Below are 14983 nucleotides of genomic sequence, written 5' to 3' on the forward strand. Positions count from 1 at the left end.
TTTGATTTTTTATTTTCCTTAATCATCTTTTATTTGATCTTGAATAAGAGACAGTCTTTAGATTAATGAAACATAAGGCTTTTAATCCAAGATGTAACTTAGTACTGTGGATTTTTTTCTAAATGACTACACTTCCAGAGACTATAAAATAAGCGCACTTCTTTTTATGCTGTCAGTCATCTTTCACCAGCTTGAAAATGTTTTTCTCATTGGTTGTAAGTGAATGCATTTACTTGCTTTTCAGTAACTTCATAAATATTGAGAGTAATAACACTAAAAGCATACAGAGTACAGATTAAAAGAAGACCTTTCTTATTTATTATTCTATAATTCACAAGTTTTCGATAATAAATTGATTTTACATGTATATTATTTTAATAATTCTTGTTGCATTATTTTTAGATTGCTTGCATAGCACTTTCCATCGTTTCTTGTGAAGCTGCTACTCTTGATTATTCAAACATTACTCCATGGTCAGTTATGTATGCAGTGTATCCAGTCTACAACTCTGAATCCTGGGTAGATGTTTGGAAAAATGAAAGATCTCTTGATATTTCTGATAATACAATCAATTTTGAAGCAAATGATAACCACAGATCTGCATTATCAAGTATGCACAAAGATGGATTAGACAATAATGGTTCTCAACAAAATAGTCATTCTAACATCAAAGATAACCAACATTCAAATTCTGATCAGCAAAGTCAAACTCATCTTTGGCCTCTCAACTATGTAAATTAATTATTGATTTATCAAGTAAATGTTGATAACATTTAACATTATTCATTTAATTTGATTTTCAATTTTTTTTTTTTCAGAAAAATTGGCCAAAAAATTCGAACAAAGCAAATCATTAATTATGCTGATAATATTATACATACATTCTATAACACTCAAACTATTTTATTCTTAGATGTATATCTGTAGTTACATCTAGAAAGACATTTTTAATCTTATATTTAGCTTTGTAAAACTAAAAGATTATTCAATAAATTAGACAATTAGGATATTTACGCATTTAAGAACGCAGTTTATCAATTTTGTTATTTCCCTCCTTCATGGTAAATCGCTTGTCGGTACATATATAGATCTAAGTTTGGTACTGCAGAGTGCTTTACTATATACACGCATACACGGTGTTTCGATATATAGTTATTTCCGCTAATGGAGCCTGCAGTTATTTGCCCAGTAGTTTTAATTTATAATGGCAAATTTGTATAAGGGGTATATGAGATTACTTGAAAAATGGCCACTAGATAAAGCTAAAGTGAAGTACGTATATAAAAAAATTATTATATATAATGTCGTATCTCATGCTCATGGTTATAAGTAAATTTTCAAATGCTATTGTTTGAGGTTAGCCGAGTTCTTATTCGAAAATTAAATGTTTACGATACAAATACGAATATTAATGACTTCCGTTAGTGTAGTTATGTGCATTTTTGGAATAGGTTAGATAGTAAAGAAATATTGCATTGTATCATTTAATTTATTTTTCATTAATGTTAAGGTATATTTAATCTTTAGCAATATAACGGTAACACGTGAAAAACGATATAAGTGTGGCACCATGTAGCGTAATATTACAAAATCAATGTTTACGTAAAATATTTATTGATTGATCAAAAAATTTCTCTATAACTAACGAACTATTGCTTTATTTCTATAGTGACCTTGGACAGCACATTCGAGATCAAGTTAAAATTGCATTTGCAAAGGGTGAAAGTAGTAAAATAGAAGACAAGGAGAAGTGTCAACGTAATTTAGAAAGTTTGGAAAAGTTAGCCTCCAATTATTACGCTAAAAAATATCCAAGTAATGTAAAAACAACTGCAACAGGTATGACAGTCGAGCAATGCAGTCAAGCTCTAAGTCAGGAGTTCTTAAATTATGTAGAAAAACAAAAATTATCAGGATTCGGGAAATTTAAACAAAGATTAAAGTTCACATTTATGAAATATTCGCAAAAGGAATAGTAGTTGTAGCTGTGTGTTGCTAATTGATTAAGTAAAGAAAGAAACATGCATTTTCTAAAAGTTTTGAGGTATCTTAGAATATCTAAGAGATTTTATAGTGTTCAAAATGTTGATTATATAAACTGTGAACATAACGAGTTACCATATAAACACCAACCACATACTCCAGTAATGCTCAAGGAGACTATAGAATACTTAAAGCTGTCACCAGGTGATACAATTGTTGATATGACATTTGGTGCCGGTGGTCATTCAAGGAAGATTTTAGAATCTGTACCACATGTGACAATTTTTGCACTAGATCGAGATGAAGTAGCCCACAATTATGCTAAAGAACTGGCAGAAAAATATCCAGGTCAAGTAATACCATTACTGGGAAGATTCTCAGAGCTTCCACAACTACTTGGTAAATATAAAGTGAAAGAGAACAGCATAGATGGTTTTCTCTTTGATTTTGGTTGCTCATCCATGCAATTCGATAGACCTGAAAGAGGATTTATGATTTCCAAAAATGGACCTTTGGACATGCGAATGGATGGTTTTAGGTGTCCTGAAGAGCCAACAGCAGCAGATGTCCTTGCAAGAGCAGACGAAAGAGATCTGTATCACATTCTAAAGTATTATGGAGAAGAAAAAAGAGCAAAAAAAATTGCAAGAGCCATTATAGAAGCAAGATACACTTTTAGAAGTTTAAGAACAACGCAGGAATTAGCAAAATTAATCGAATCTTTATTTCCCAGTGATATCAACACAGATCAGATTGGTAGATTTCAGCACAGTGCCACAAAAACTTTCCAAGCTTTACGAATTTTTGTAAATAACGAATTGAACGAAATCAATCATGGCATAGTAATAGCGGAGAAGCTACTAAAGATCAACGGTCGCATGATTACGATTTCTTTTCATTCACTAGAAGATACCATTGTGAAACGACATCTTTCTGGAAATGTCACGGACAGCGTTGCTAATCAGCTGCCACTGAGGTACAGAAATTACGGCAAGGTTTGGACGTGCAAGGAAGACATTATGGAACTTACGGAATCTCCCTGGATGATGTTGCACAAACATATTTTAAGTCCGACGGACGAAGAAGTCTACTACAATCCTAGATCAAGATCAGCCAAATTTCGAGCTATCGCCAAAATCAAGTAATTTCTCGCGAGTTCAAAATAAGCAAATCGGCATTCTTGATTTGGTGATAAAAAAAAACGACCAGTTTCAAAAATGTAATAGATATATAATTATATTGCAACAATACAAAATTAAAAGAAATCATGAGTTGTGTATGATAGAATCATTGTATGAAAAATGATGTATAACAAGGAATGCTTATTATGTAAATATACACGTAGTGTTCTTCAACAATTATTAAAGCTTCAAAATCTTCATTTAAAACAATCCCTCGATCTCGCCCGTTTCACTGTTCCAGTCCATGTCGTAAATACTTGGCCTCGTTGGTAGTCCCGGCATCATCAAGATCTATCGAGGTAAAGATTTTGCAATCGTTAGAAAATAGCATTTTAATAATCGCATAAAAATAATAATAGCCTATTAGTTGTACTCACTTCTCCGACCATCGGTACGACGAAACCAGCGCCTACTGATACGAAGATATCCGTGATGTCGAGCTTGAAACCGGTCGGCGCTCCCTTGATGTTGGCGTCTCCGGTCAGGGAGTTCGATGTTTTCGCCATGCAGAGCGGCAGCTTGTCGTAGCCGAATTTGTTGTACTCTTGGATTTTCGCCTTGACCTGCAAAACAGACGTCGTTGAAATCGTATTTCCACAAAAGTTATTTCTTTGCCGCTATAATGTGATTCTAATGAAAAATTGTAACACACCTTATCGTTAAGGACGACCTCTCCGGCGCCATACATCTCCTTGGCGATTTTGTTGATCTTCTCCTCGATACTGAGGTCAAGCTCGTAGAGGAAGTGGAAGTTGCTCGGCTTAGAGGTAGCAGCGGAGACGGCGTCAGCGAGTTCCAGGGCACCCTGGCCTCCCTCGGCCCAGTGCGTGCAGACGACTGCATCGCTCGCGCCGTTCGCCAAGGCGGCTTCCTTTACGAGCTGCAGTTCAGCTGGCGTGTCACTCCTGCGAAGGATATAGTACACAGAGTGAGTACGAGTAGATACCTTAGAAATGGACTAGACCAGAGATGTGCATTGTTATACTCACTGGTGCGCGTTGATGGCGACGATGACGGGGATGCCGAACTTGGTGCCGTTGCTGATGTGCTTGATCATGTTGGGCAGACCTTTCTGCACGAGCTCGAGGTTCTCCTCGACGTACTCCTTCTTGAGCGGCGCGCCAGGGGTGACAGCGGGTCCACCGCCGTGCATCTTGATCGCGCGGATCGTGGCGACGAGGACGACGGCGTTGGGCACCAGGCCGGACTTACGGCACTTGATGTCGAAGAACTTCTCCATACCGATGTCGGAGCCGAAACCAGCCTCCGTGACGACGATACCGTCGGGACCGACGAGCTTCAGGGCGATCGCATCGGCGATGATCGACGAGCAGCCGTGGGCGATGTTGGCGAACGGACCAGCGTGTACCAGCACCGGTGTGCCCTCGACGCTCTGCATCAGGGTCGGCTCGATCGCGTCCTTCAGCAGGACCGCCATGGCTCCGGTCATGCCCTGTGCAAGCAAAATCGTTTTCCATTATCTGTTCCAATAGAGCTTCGCAGAGCGCGAATCAACTTACGAAATCGTCGGCCGTGAGAGGCTCGCCCTTCTTGTTGAAGGCGACGACCATGTTGGCGAGACGAGTCTTCATGTCCTCGACGCTAGTTGCCAGGGCGAGGATGGCCATGATTTCCGAGCCAACGGAGATCTTGAAGCCGGTCTCGCGGATCTTGCCCTTCTCCGTGGGACTCTGGCCGATCGTGATTTTGCGCAGGTACCGGTCGTTCAGGTCGACCACTGTAAATCGATACTCTCGTCAATTTATGTAAACCGCTTCGACGCTCGAGCAAAGAAATAACAATAACTCACCTCTGGTGAAGGGTACGTTCTCGGGGTCGATGTCGAGTCGCGCGAACCTGCTCTGCTCCTCCTCGGTCAGGGTGTTGGGATCGGTTTTCTGGATGCCAAGCTTGGCCAATCGCCTCAGCTGGATCCTGGAGAACTTCCTGACGCCCTTGACCGTGGGCACGAGGCGATCGTAGAGCGCCTTGTCGGACTGCGTCTCCTCGTGGAAGTAGCGAGCGTCGATCTGCGCAGCCATGAGGTTGTTCGCCGCCGTGACCGCGTGGATGTCACCGGTCAGATGGAGGTTGAACTCCTCCATGGGTATGACCTGGGCGTAACCACCACCGGCGGCGCCGCCCTTCACGCCGAAAGTCGGTCCCTGGCTGGGCTGCCTGAGGGTGGCGAACGAGTTCTTGCCCTTGTGCGCAGTGAGGGCCTGCACGAGACCCAGACTGGTGGTACTCTTGCCTTCGCCAAGGGGAGTCGGAGTGATGCCGGCGACCACGACGTACTTGCCGTCCTTCTGGTGCTGCAGCCTCTTGATCACGCTGAGCCCGATCTTGGCCTTCTTGCTGCCGTAGGGACTGAGCTCGTTGGGCAGCACGCCGATCTCCTCGGCGATCATGGTGATCGGCTTGGGCTCGTGGGCGCGGGATATCGCGATGTCGCTCGGCACCGGCTTCTCGAGGTTGAGCTTGAGTACCCGCACCTTCCAGTCGTTGTGCAGCAGGCGCTCGGCCGCGCGTTGCGCCGAGATCACCGTGTTCTTCATCAACATAGCCACAGTCATGGGGCCGACTCCACCGGGTACCGGCGTTATGTACGAGGCTACCTTCGCTGCTTCCGCGTAGTCGACGTCACCCACCAGACGCTGTCCTGACTTTTTCGTCGGGTCTGAAAAGGATGGTTTTTAAAAGTTATTTTTTTTATTCTCAAAGTACACGCGAACAACGGTTATGTTTACTGTACAGTGGTCTAACCGGCGACTGTTTTACAATAGTGATATGCAGGAGAAAACAGACAGCGATTTACTGCTAATGTTTTGCAAGCACCAGTAGCTATACGAACGAACCGGCGTGTCGATACTCGGCTTTCTATGCGAATTCGTCTCGGACACGTTTTTAACCCGATATTTCACCGACCAGCACTATTACCAATATTTCAACCTAGTGTACTTTCGACTTCGTAATTAGACTACAATTATAAAATAATTTCCATACCTCAAACTACTCGATCGACAGTTCCTCAGCAGCTGAAGCCTCGCACTGAACTAATTACACTCGGTTTACGGCAGCAAAACATTGATAAAGCCGGCAGCGAGAAGAACGCGCGCGAGAGAGTCGGTCGGAACGAAATGAGAGACGGATCGGGCGATATTCGTAATTTTTCTTCACGGCTACCACACGCGACTTGAGAGTTTCGTAACACGACCGGAGCTGATAATTTTTTTCCTTCCTCTGCAACGCGATAGTAATAAGTTTGTCAAGAATCGACAAGATTTTTCCAAATATGTACACTTGCTCTATTTCGGTTGCTCAGTTTTGGTAAACAGCTTCGATTGGAAGACTTCTGACTTCGCGCGCGTGTAACGCTATCGTTTTCGTAAAGTTTTCCGACGGGTTCGCGAGATATTTTCGAGCGTCATAACTATTTGGATATTTTAAATTTAAAATGTCCGATATATTGCTCGGAAATTCAAGGAGAAAATCGAAAAATATAAATTCTGGGAATAGGCATTTCCGCGCTTCCCGATAGATCAGAAGCCAAGCGACGCTTTCCCGCTGCAAATGGCGGCGGGCGACGCGACGCTTTCCTTTCCAACATGGGGAAAACCCAAACCTCGAACCCTGGCGGAAAAGCCCGAAGCCCCCGAACGAACGGCGGCGGTCGCGTCACAATCCAACCCGAGCCCGCAGGGGCTAAGGGACAATAAGTGAAAATATACGAACGTCAAGCTACTTTAGTTTTCTCGTTTCTCAATGAAAATTCTCACAAAATGTTGTTTCAAATCACCTGGAATAGAGTTGATACCGCAGTCGATGACAACCGCGCCAGGTTTGATCCACGATCCTTTGACAAGTTCGGGTTGACCAATACCGACCACTACGATATCTGCTTTCGAGACCTAAACGTCGATTGAAAAGCTATATTCGTGGATTGTAGTAGTTAAAAAGATGTCACAGATATCGTCACTTACGACCGAGGGAAGATCTTTGGTTCTGGAGTGACAAACCGTGACGGTGGCGTTGTGCCATTTTAGCAGTTCAGCGACTGGCGTACCGACGATCTTACTCCTACCGAGCACAACAGCTTGAGCTCCGGCGATTGGTACTCCGCTCCTAAATTATTATTTTTTTCGATTAAAAAAATGGCTAAGAAAAAAAAATAAAACAATCACAAATAATTTTGCGTTTCCTACCTCTTGATCAGCTCGATGCAACCATTCGGAGTGCAGGGCAAGAATCCGGACATATCTCCGATGGCGACTCTGCCCTCGTTGATTGTGTTCAATCTGCAAATTCGTATTTTAGTAAGTTGGTCTGACATTTTCTATATATTTATTGTAAGCATTCGGAGTTGAGAGGAGAATTACAAAATTTCCTCTCTCTAAACTCTCATTCGAATCTTTAATTTCATTATTTCCGCTGCAGGCGTTTACGTCATTGTAAATAATCTGCCGGGCTATCGCTTGTATCGATCGATATGTCAGAGGGCATCAAACCAAAAGCGGGATTTATCAGAGTGTTGTGCATGTTAGGTAATGATTTTAAATTATTCAGTTGATTCCAAATTCGTGTCAAAACAAAAATATAGAAGTTGTAGCAAGAAAATGAGAATTTCATAGACTAAAAATTGAAAAAAAGTTAAAAATAAGTCCAATCTTCTTTCGTAACGGTATGGCAAAAGCTGCGCCATAGAAGTTCTCTACATTTTCTTCAGTACTGCAAGAGAATGTCGCAACACGTCTTGTATCCATTTCACGAATTTTTACACGGCGTCGCAGCGATAATCATAACTCTCTTTACAGCGAAGCTCCCATCTCACGTCCTCGTTTGTCCCTTTTACATTGAGCAAAATTTCAAACATTTTTCTCATTCTTACCCATCGACATCCTTGTCGGGCGAGACGGTGTCTGTGATCAGGTGAGAATTGATTTTGTTGACGCTGTCAAGGGGCATCTGGACGATGATGCCGTGGGTGTCCGGATCATTGTTGAGTTTGTTCAACTTGGTGAGCAGCTCGTGTTCGGTCGTCGTGTTCGGCATCTTGACGTGCGTGGCTTTAATGCCAATTTCGCTGGCTGCCTTGATCTTCATGCGAATGTAAACATTCGAATCCTCCCGACCGCCCACTTGCACGATGGCCAAGCCTGGTGCATAATTGGGCAGTTTCTGCTGGATCGCGGCGACATCCTTTGCCAAGGATTCTCGGATCTCTCTGTAAAAAAGCCATGGATATTCATGAGATTGTTTACGTTGAAAACAAATTTTTTAAATTCGTTATTTCATTATAAGTCTACTACAATTATACTGTTTGGGAAATTAACGACGGAAAGTTTGTTATCTCTTATACGAATACACATGTATATTAGAAAGAGTAAACAAAGTGGCCCCCCCGATAGTAGAGGCTCAAAACACGACGATTAAAATCGCGTATTATTATCATTCGAATATTCCAATAAAGTACTTAGATTAGAATTAGAACAAGATTGTTACTATCTTAAATAAAGATTCATTTATCTTTATTTGTATGTGTAAAGGTTAAAATTTAAATTCGATATTCATTCCAAGTTAAAAGTAATCCTCAGCCTACACCCACTATAAAGGAGCTAATCATCGCATAAATCATTGAAACCCAGAATGCATTGAGAAGCAGATTACACCGTGACGAAGTATCGTGTTTACACCGGCACGATAATTGTATAGCCGTTCGTCTCTCTCTCTCTCTCTCTCTCTCTCTCTCTCTCTCTGTGACCTTGCTCGGATCTACCCGGTGAGCGAAAAAACCGTCCCCTCTTCTCTAACCTTACATAACTCTCAAAAAAAATTCCAAAAATAAATCAGCCATATCTTCACATGCACCGAGCGATGTTGAAAAACTTATCGTCTAAACCACCGGGCAATATCCCTCAGAACACCGGTCAACAAAGCGTCACAACATTTGCATACTAACTTGGCGAGATCAGTGCCGGACAGCACGACACCGCGGACGTCGGTAGCCATGCCTCTGTTCAGGAATCTGCAATCAGTCGTGAAAAATCAGGTGATATCCTGCTGCCTGGTCCCTTTGGTCGAGGACGAACTTGTGGAATTTTCGGCTGCACGTGCGCGGGCGAAAAAAATCTTCGGGGAAATATCGCGGACTTTCACGACAAGTTACGTTACCGACCGACACGCTGCGAATGAACCTGCCTGGAAGTCCGGAGCCGGTTTACTATAGCTGCGAGAGTGCTGTCGGTTAGGCCCGCGGTGAGTACGGAGCTGCTGTGCGAGTAGACGAGAAAAATACACTTTTATCGCGACTCCGCACGCGTGTGAGTGGGAATGTATATACGTGTACACGCATACACGCGAGCGCGCCGGTTTCCCCTTCTCTAAATTGTGTCTTAGAACGGCAGGCTGGTGTGTAGAAGGCAGCGGTTCTCATTTTTAAAAACGCGTGCCGCGAGACGTTTCTGAACTCCGGGAATGACGATCCCCTGATGCTATACTTCGCTCCGGTGATCGTGAGCACGCGGACAAAGGGTGTCTTCCGAACTATGGATTTTAAATAATTTTAGCTGTTTGAATATGGATCGTTTTTACTGAGGAACGACGATGGAGGGACGAATTTATAATGTTCGTTGATTATTGAAAATATCGCGCGACTGAGAATTAGCGATCGGCTAAAATAAAAACGATAGTTGTGCGCGTATTAATTGTATTTATTAGGACGGAGCAGATTTGAAAATACACTCGACGATTTACGAGGAAAAATATAAGCGTTGCATCAGCGATGTGATAAATCGATATGAATTACTTACGAAGTAGCAGCTTTTTGAATCAAGGCTCTATTAGAATTTTAACATATTTTCATAACAATATCTCAAACGCATTTTAAATCATATCTGACGATAGCAATGTTTTGATCCGAAGTTATTTATATTGATGGCCCGTCGCGACGCAGAAAAATAAATATCGAATCAACGATATTTTGCTTCTTATCACTTTTCGATTTCGGAATAAAGTCCAATTATATATACAATGCTTATAATATGCAAACGCTGTCGAAATCAATCTCATATAACGCAACCCTAATTCAAAAATCGCGATTCGCGACAACAAACAATCACACCGAATCTTACTTGAAAACTTGTAGTAATTTTGTCATGCGAACTATCGTTGCGGCTAGTGCGCGCAAACTGATCGGACCCGAGAATTGCACATTTGGCCGATGCAGTTGACGTCGAGCCACGCGGGAGGGAACAAAGTGCACAGTTTGCTCCGAACTATGCGATCTGTTTATCGCGATGCATTGGAAAGATGAGGCGTTGGGCAACTGTGTACGGCCGATAAACTCTGACTTTTGCAAAACTATTTGCATCGCGGCAAGAAATCAGCTTCGTCCAAGTATGACGTTTTGTTGATTGAAATTCGATGTGGATCGATGACTCGAGAAAAACTATACTTTTAGCCGTAACCAGTGACGCAAAATTTGCTATACCAATTAAGGAAAAACAAATCAGCTCTCGAACGCGAGTCGATCCGACGAAGCTATTGGTCTCCCATATTCAGGATTGACTTTAATTACGTCTTACGCGCTCTGCACGTCGGACGATTTGGGGGGATGTGCCGGTGAATTGCACGAGGCGGTATAGCCGCGGTCACGCGTCTGCGAGTAGTATATACATCTCTCTCTCTCTCTCTCTCTCTCTCTCTCTCTCTCTCTCTCTACGCCGGAGATTCGGCTATCTCTCTCTTCTCGGGGGACTAGAAGTTCGGCCAGCGGTGCAGCCACTTCGAATTTCGCTGGTTTCTCATGGATTTAGCGTTAATTAATTTCAAGGCGTCCCGCGCACTTTACATGACTCTACTCTCTCCATCCCTTACATGCTTAGGTCACGGGGATTCTTGCGCGAACTAATTATCAGCAGGCTAGTGATGCTTTCGAGCTTGCGGATATTCATCTAGTTGAAATGACTTAAAGAATTAATTTCCCAGACAAACATATTTTCGCATCTCGCATCTGACGTAATGAACGACAAGATCCGCGCCTGAAATACGTCGACACCTCGCACACGCGGGCAAACTCTAGCTCGTAAGCGCTCGCACTTCTCGAACTCGCTCGTGCGGCATCCGAGCATACACACTACAACGACGATCTATTCTTTCTCGTCCTGGCTTTCCGGTCAGCCTTAGAGGGCGACGGAAGCCTGCAGGACTCTTCTTCCTCCGCCGATTCCAACTTGCGCGCGGATAGTTAAGCTTAAGGGTCTGCGCGGCGCGGGTAAGCTCCGACGATGGCCTTGGGCAGCGCTCAGGCGATCGTTCTAAGGAGAAACTCTCCGCTGCAATCGGCCTCGTCTATATACGTGAGCGAGAGAGTGTACTGGCGAAATGGCCGGCAAACTTGCACCGCAAATTCCTTATCCAAGGAGAAGCTATTCTGGAGGAAGAGGAGCTTCGCGTCGGACGTTATTCCGACCTCTCTCTCTGCCGGTATCTATACCCGCGAAACTTGGCTGCGGAAGTTTCCTCATTCCGCGGACTTTGCGCGTCTATATGAATTAACTTTGCTGGGAAGTATTACGAAAAACAGCTGATAAATACACGTGCGTATGTATTAATATACGAGCCGCGCATTAAAATGCAAAGGCCGGCGCGTGTGTTACTCGCGAATTATGCAGGTCACGGTATAGCCCGCATCGTGCGCGCGCGGCTAAGTGTCGCGATCATAAAGCTGGTGTATTACATGACAGTATACACAGCCCCATCCCTCCGGCCATCGGACATACTCCATAAACATTTACATTGCATTATTCACGCGAAAGTCGCGTCGCCGGCGCTGCAGTACAGCGAGTACTGCGTCGAGGCGGCTTCCCTTCTAAATTTCGGCTGTAAAGCCTCGCTGCAGCAGACCGCTGTATATAATTGCCCGTTGGAGGCCGGTTAGGCTTGGGAATTATTTATGCGCACTCGTTCTCGCTTCGCTGCTGTATACATACAATATATACATCACGCACGAAGAAGAACTCTATATCGCGTACATACAGTTGCTCGACTCGCAGTTTCCTTAATACACCTCGAGTGGAGCTGGCGGCCGAAGTAGATCTCACCCGAAGCTTATAGTCCGCCGCCGGTGAACGGACGTGATCGCGTTTTCAATCAGGCATCCCCAGGACACGATGCGGCGCGGCAGAGAGAGAGAGAGAGAGAGAGAGAGAGAGAGAGAGAGAGAGAGAGCTGCAGTAGCGGAGCGCCCTGGCTAATCGAAATTAATAGCCGCGCGCCACTCCCTCGCATCTAGGCGATATCTTAGAGTTCTGTATACGCCGTACGTATATAACCTGCCTCACGCTATTATGTGTATATATGTATACATACACACGTAGGGGGCAAGGAAATTTCGGACGCGAGATTGGACGGTCCGGCAATAAATTGATGATTGAGAGAGGACGAGCTGAATGCTTATGAAATTAATACACGAGTGAGAGATGATGCGATGTGTATGTATGGGTGTATTATATAGCGGAGGCCGGCTTTTCTTCGGGGCTGATGCGCCGAGCATTCCTTGCGCGAGCGCGAGACTCGTTCGTCCGGAAGAGCCGAGCGACGCGAAGGACGCGCGCGAGTATCAAGGAAATTGGCTTGGACGACGAGGCCTCATTATGGACGCTTCGCTTGCTCTATACTCGCGCAATCCGAAGGTCAGATTGCTACGGCTGCCAAGACCCTCGCATCTATGTATATACGTATATGTACTTGCGATGCTTGAGGGGATCGTCATCGTTTTATGCGAAAGCAGGAGAGAGAGAGAGAGAGAGAGAGAGAGAGAGAGAGAGAGAGAGAGAGAGAGAGAGTAGCGCTGTGTATAGGAAATTGCGTCTTACAAAGGATTCTGTTTATTGGTGCTTGCAGCGCTCAGGATAAATAGAAGTGCGAATTGAAAAATTAATCACCGAATTCCCAAAAACCGCTTACAGCTCGTGCAGCGATCCAATTAGGCGATGTAACCCCGATACATTACCGCGCGTCCACTCACTTCACTTTACCTCCACACGTGCTACCTATACACATGCAAATCGCAAAGTTTCGTCTTAGCTGGCGCTGCGAAAACCGATATCCACCTCGTTCTCGTATCCGCGCACCGAGAACTCGTTTTCCGCCGAACAAGTTTTGTCCCCTCGGCGCGACGTTCTATGTCTCGCTTCTTTTTTTCCTTTCGGCGGCTCTCGTCGCGATATTATACAGGTGGCCTTTATTTTCAAGCCAACGATCTATTCGAGACTCGTTCGACGATTGTGTATCAAATATACGAGCTTTTCGTCTATACTGCGTCTATTTTTGCGGATAATCGAGTTGGCTGATGGCTCGAAGTCGTTAAAACCGACAATATCTTTCCCGTCTTTTACGCTGATTGCAAAGTACTCGTACGGTCGATTGATCGTCGAAGTTTTCTCAATCTGAAATTCGAGTAGTTCCTCTCTCTCTCTCTCTCTCTCTCTCTCTCTCTCTCTCTCTCTCTCTCTCTCTCCCTCTCTCTCCGGCCAGCGGAGTAAGTAGATTGCTTCTACTTAACAATCTGCATTCGATTAATGTCGATCGGATGAAACTTTTTGATGCAGAAGTTCGGTCTCCTCTCCCGGATTGCTTTTAGAAACTGGGAAAATTAAAACGAATGCTTCGATTCACAGTTTCTCTATCTTTTACTCAAGACTTATTGCTTTCGCTTAAAAAATCAGTATAAAAATCAAACGCAATCAGAGCCTCTCTTTGCTCAGCACGCAGGGAATCAATAGTCCGAGGAACTCCGGCCCCCAGGCGTGTTCTGCATCAGGGGGATCAGAAGAAAGATAACTTCGTGCGCAGTTGGGGAGGAGGGTGTGTGGAGCAAGTAAGATGACGGGGCTCGATTGGGTGCAGGCCGGCCCTTTCGCCGAGAGCAGTCGGTTCGATGAAAGCGATTTGGAGCAGAAAAATATGGCTGCTGTGCGACGGGGGGTCGTCGATGCAGTACAGCGTATATATAGAGGAGCAGAAGCGGCGGCAGCGATGGAGAAAGAGAGTTTAAGGGGGGTATATACCCTTTGGGGGGCTTTTCCTTAAGTACCGTCCCTGTCGATATGACGAGGGAGAAGAAGCCGAGCAGACGTTTCTCGCCGGACGCGATCTTACGCTTGATGGAGCCTTCTTCGAGGGTCGACGATAATTAATATTCGCGTGGCGGAGTAGTTGCGCCGTGTGTATACGTATATACGTTGCGGGATGACGTTCTTCGGATACCGGCGATTTCTTTCTCGTCTCTGAGCGGATGAGCGAGATTGGTTCGAGCTTCAATTGGAATAGCTCTAGGAGGTAGTAAAACGAGTTTGGAAATTAAAAATTTGCATTTTCAATTAAGAATTATTAATTATAACGCCGAATTTTCACAGAATCGATAATATTTGAAAGTACAGACGAATTTTTCAATGCTGATAATAAGTACCACACATTTGCGAGCGACAGACTGACAATCTGGCGTTTCGCATTTATTCGGGGCATTCGACATTAACAGCTTTTCAGCCCGAAATCTGCGTTGGATATATAATCGTATTAGATGCATCAGAGGCGTTCAATCAACGAAAATGGAAAATATGACACGAGGCTAATGCAACTGCGTTATGACTTGCTTAGATTGACGTGTATAAAGTCAACATTGCACACATCGCATCGAAATATAATTATACCAGGCGTTATTATTTTTGGAGTGATCTCTCATGGAAACGCACATCATCGAATCAGGCAACGATAATTGTTTATGGAAGAGAGGATGCATCGAACAGTCTCGCTTTCGC

At 44.2% G+C, this 14983-nt stretch overlaps 2 protein-coding genes and 1 long non-coding RNA gene across 9 annotated transcripts; 1 reads left to right on the forward strand and 2 right to left on the reverse strand.

Annotated features, from left to right (window-relative positions):
* Positions 1 to 10: 10 nt before the first annotated feature.
* Positions 11 to 1244, reverse strand: LOC116417268. Its single transcript, XR_004227566.2, has 2 exons — positions 363 to 1244; positions 11 to 273 (listed from the first exon to the last, which is right to left on the reverse strand). It is a non-coding gene; the product is annotated as an uncharacterized LOC116417268 (long non-coding RNA).
* On the forward strand, positions 172 to 3344 carry LOC100118944 (probable methyltransferase-like protein 15 homolog). 3 transcript variants are annotated; one of them, XM_008207208.4, is made up of 4 exons: positions 172 to 215; positions 403 to 732; positions 819 to 1272; positions 1670 to 3344. In XM_008207208.4, the coding sequence occupies exon 4, from the start codon at positions 2022 to 2024 to the stop codon at positions 3126 to 3128; it is 1107 nt and encodes a 368-aa protein (XP_008205430.1). In that variant the 5' UTR covers positions 172 to 215; positions 403 to 732; positions 819 to 1272; positions 1670 to 2021; the 3' UTR covers positions 3129 to 3344. The 3 variants fall into 3 exon arrangements, with proteins under 3 accessions (XP_008205430.1, XP_008205434.1, XP_008205435.1); XM_008207213.2 differs by lacking the exons at positions 172 to 215; positions 403 to 732; positions 819 to 1272 and adding exons at positions 1419 to 1451; positions 1528 to 1577 and having other exon boundaries at positions 1670 to 3341; XM_008207212.4 differs by lacking the exons at positions 172 to 215; positions 403 to 732; positions 819 to 1272 and adding an exon at positions 1417 to 1572 and having other exon boundaries at positions 1670 to 3341.
* On the reverse strand, positions 3193 to 10432 carry LOC100118909 (C-1-tetrahydrofolate synthase, cytoplasmic). Of its 5 annotated transcripts, none has more exons than XM_031929676.2 (12): positions 10295 to 10432; positions 9124 to 9189; positions 8053 to 8388; positions 7370 to 7462; positions 7148 to 7289; positions 6964 to 7075; positions 4975 to 5844; positions 4685 to 4902; positions 4154 to 4617; positions 3817 to 4069; positions 3542 to 3727; positions 3193 to 3455 (listed from the first exon to the last, which is right to left on the reverse strand). In XM_031929676.2, exons 1-12 carry the CDS (start codon positions 10318 to 10320, stop codon positions 3366 to 3368), a joined length of 2856 nt encoding a protein of 951 aa, XP_031785536.1. In that variant the 5' UTR covers positions 10321 to 10432; the 3' UTR covers positions 3193 to 3365. The 5 variants fall into 5 exon arrangements, with proteins under 5 accessions (XP_031785536.1, XP_031785540.1, XP_031785538.1 ...); XM_031929680.2 differs by having other exon boundaries at positions 9974 to 10348; XM_031929678.2 differs by lacking the exon at positions 10295 to 10432 and adding an exon at positions 9363 to 9841.
* Between the last annotated feature and the right edge of the window lie 4551 nt (positions 10433 to 14983).

Source organism: Nasonia vitripennis, chromosome 4 (assembly GCF_009193385.2).
Source record: "Nasonia vitripennis strain AsymCx chromosome 4, Nvit_psr_1.1, whole genome shotgun sequence".
Lineage (NCBI taxonomy): Eukaryota > Metazoa > Arthropoda > Insecta > Hymenoptera > Pteromalidae > Nasonia > Nasonia vitripennis.

Excerpts from the sequence above, each read along its gene's own strand:
- LOC100118944 (XM_008207208.4), top strand. The coding sequence starts at position 2,022 with ATGCATTTTCTAAAAGTTTTGAGGTATCTTAGAATATCTAAGAGATTT.
- LOC100118909 (XM_031929676.2), bottom strand. The coding sequence starts at position 10,320 with ATGACAAAATTACTACAAGTTTTCAA. Across the intron at positions 4,618-4,684 it reads CTCTCACGGCCGACGATTTC|GGCATGACCGGAGCCATGGC; the intron begins GTAAGTTGATTC and ends TTGCTTGCACAG. Across the intron at positions 3,456-3,541 it reads TCGTACCGATGGTCGGAGAA|ATCTTGATGATGCCGGGACT; the intron begins GTGAGTACAACT and ends TTACCTCGATAG.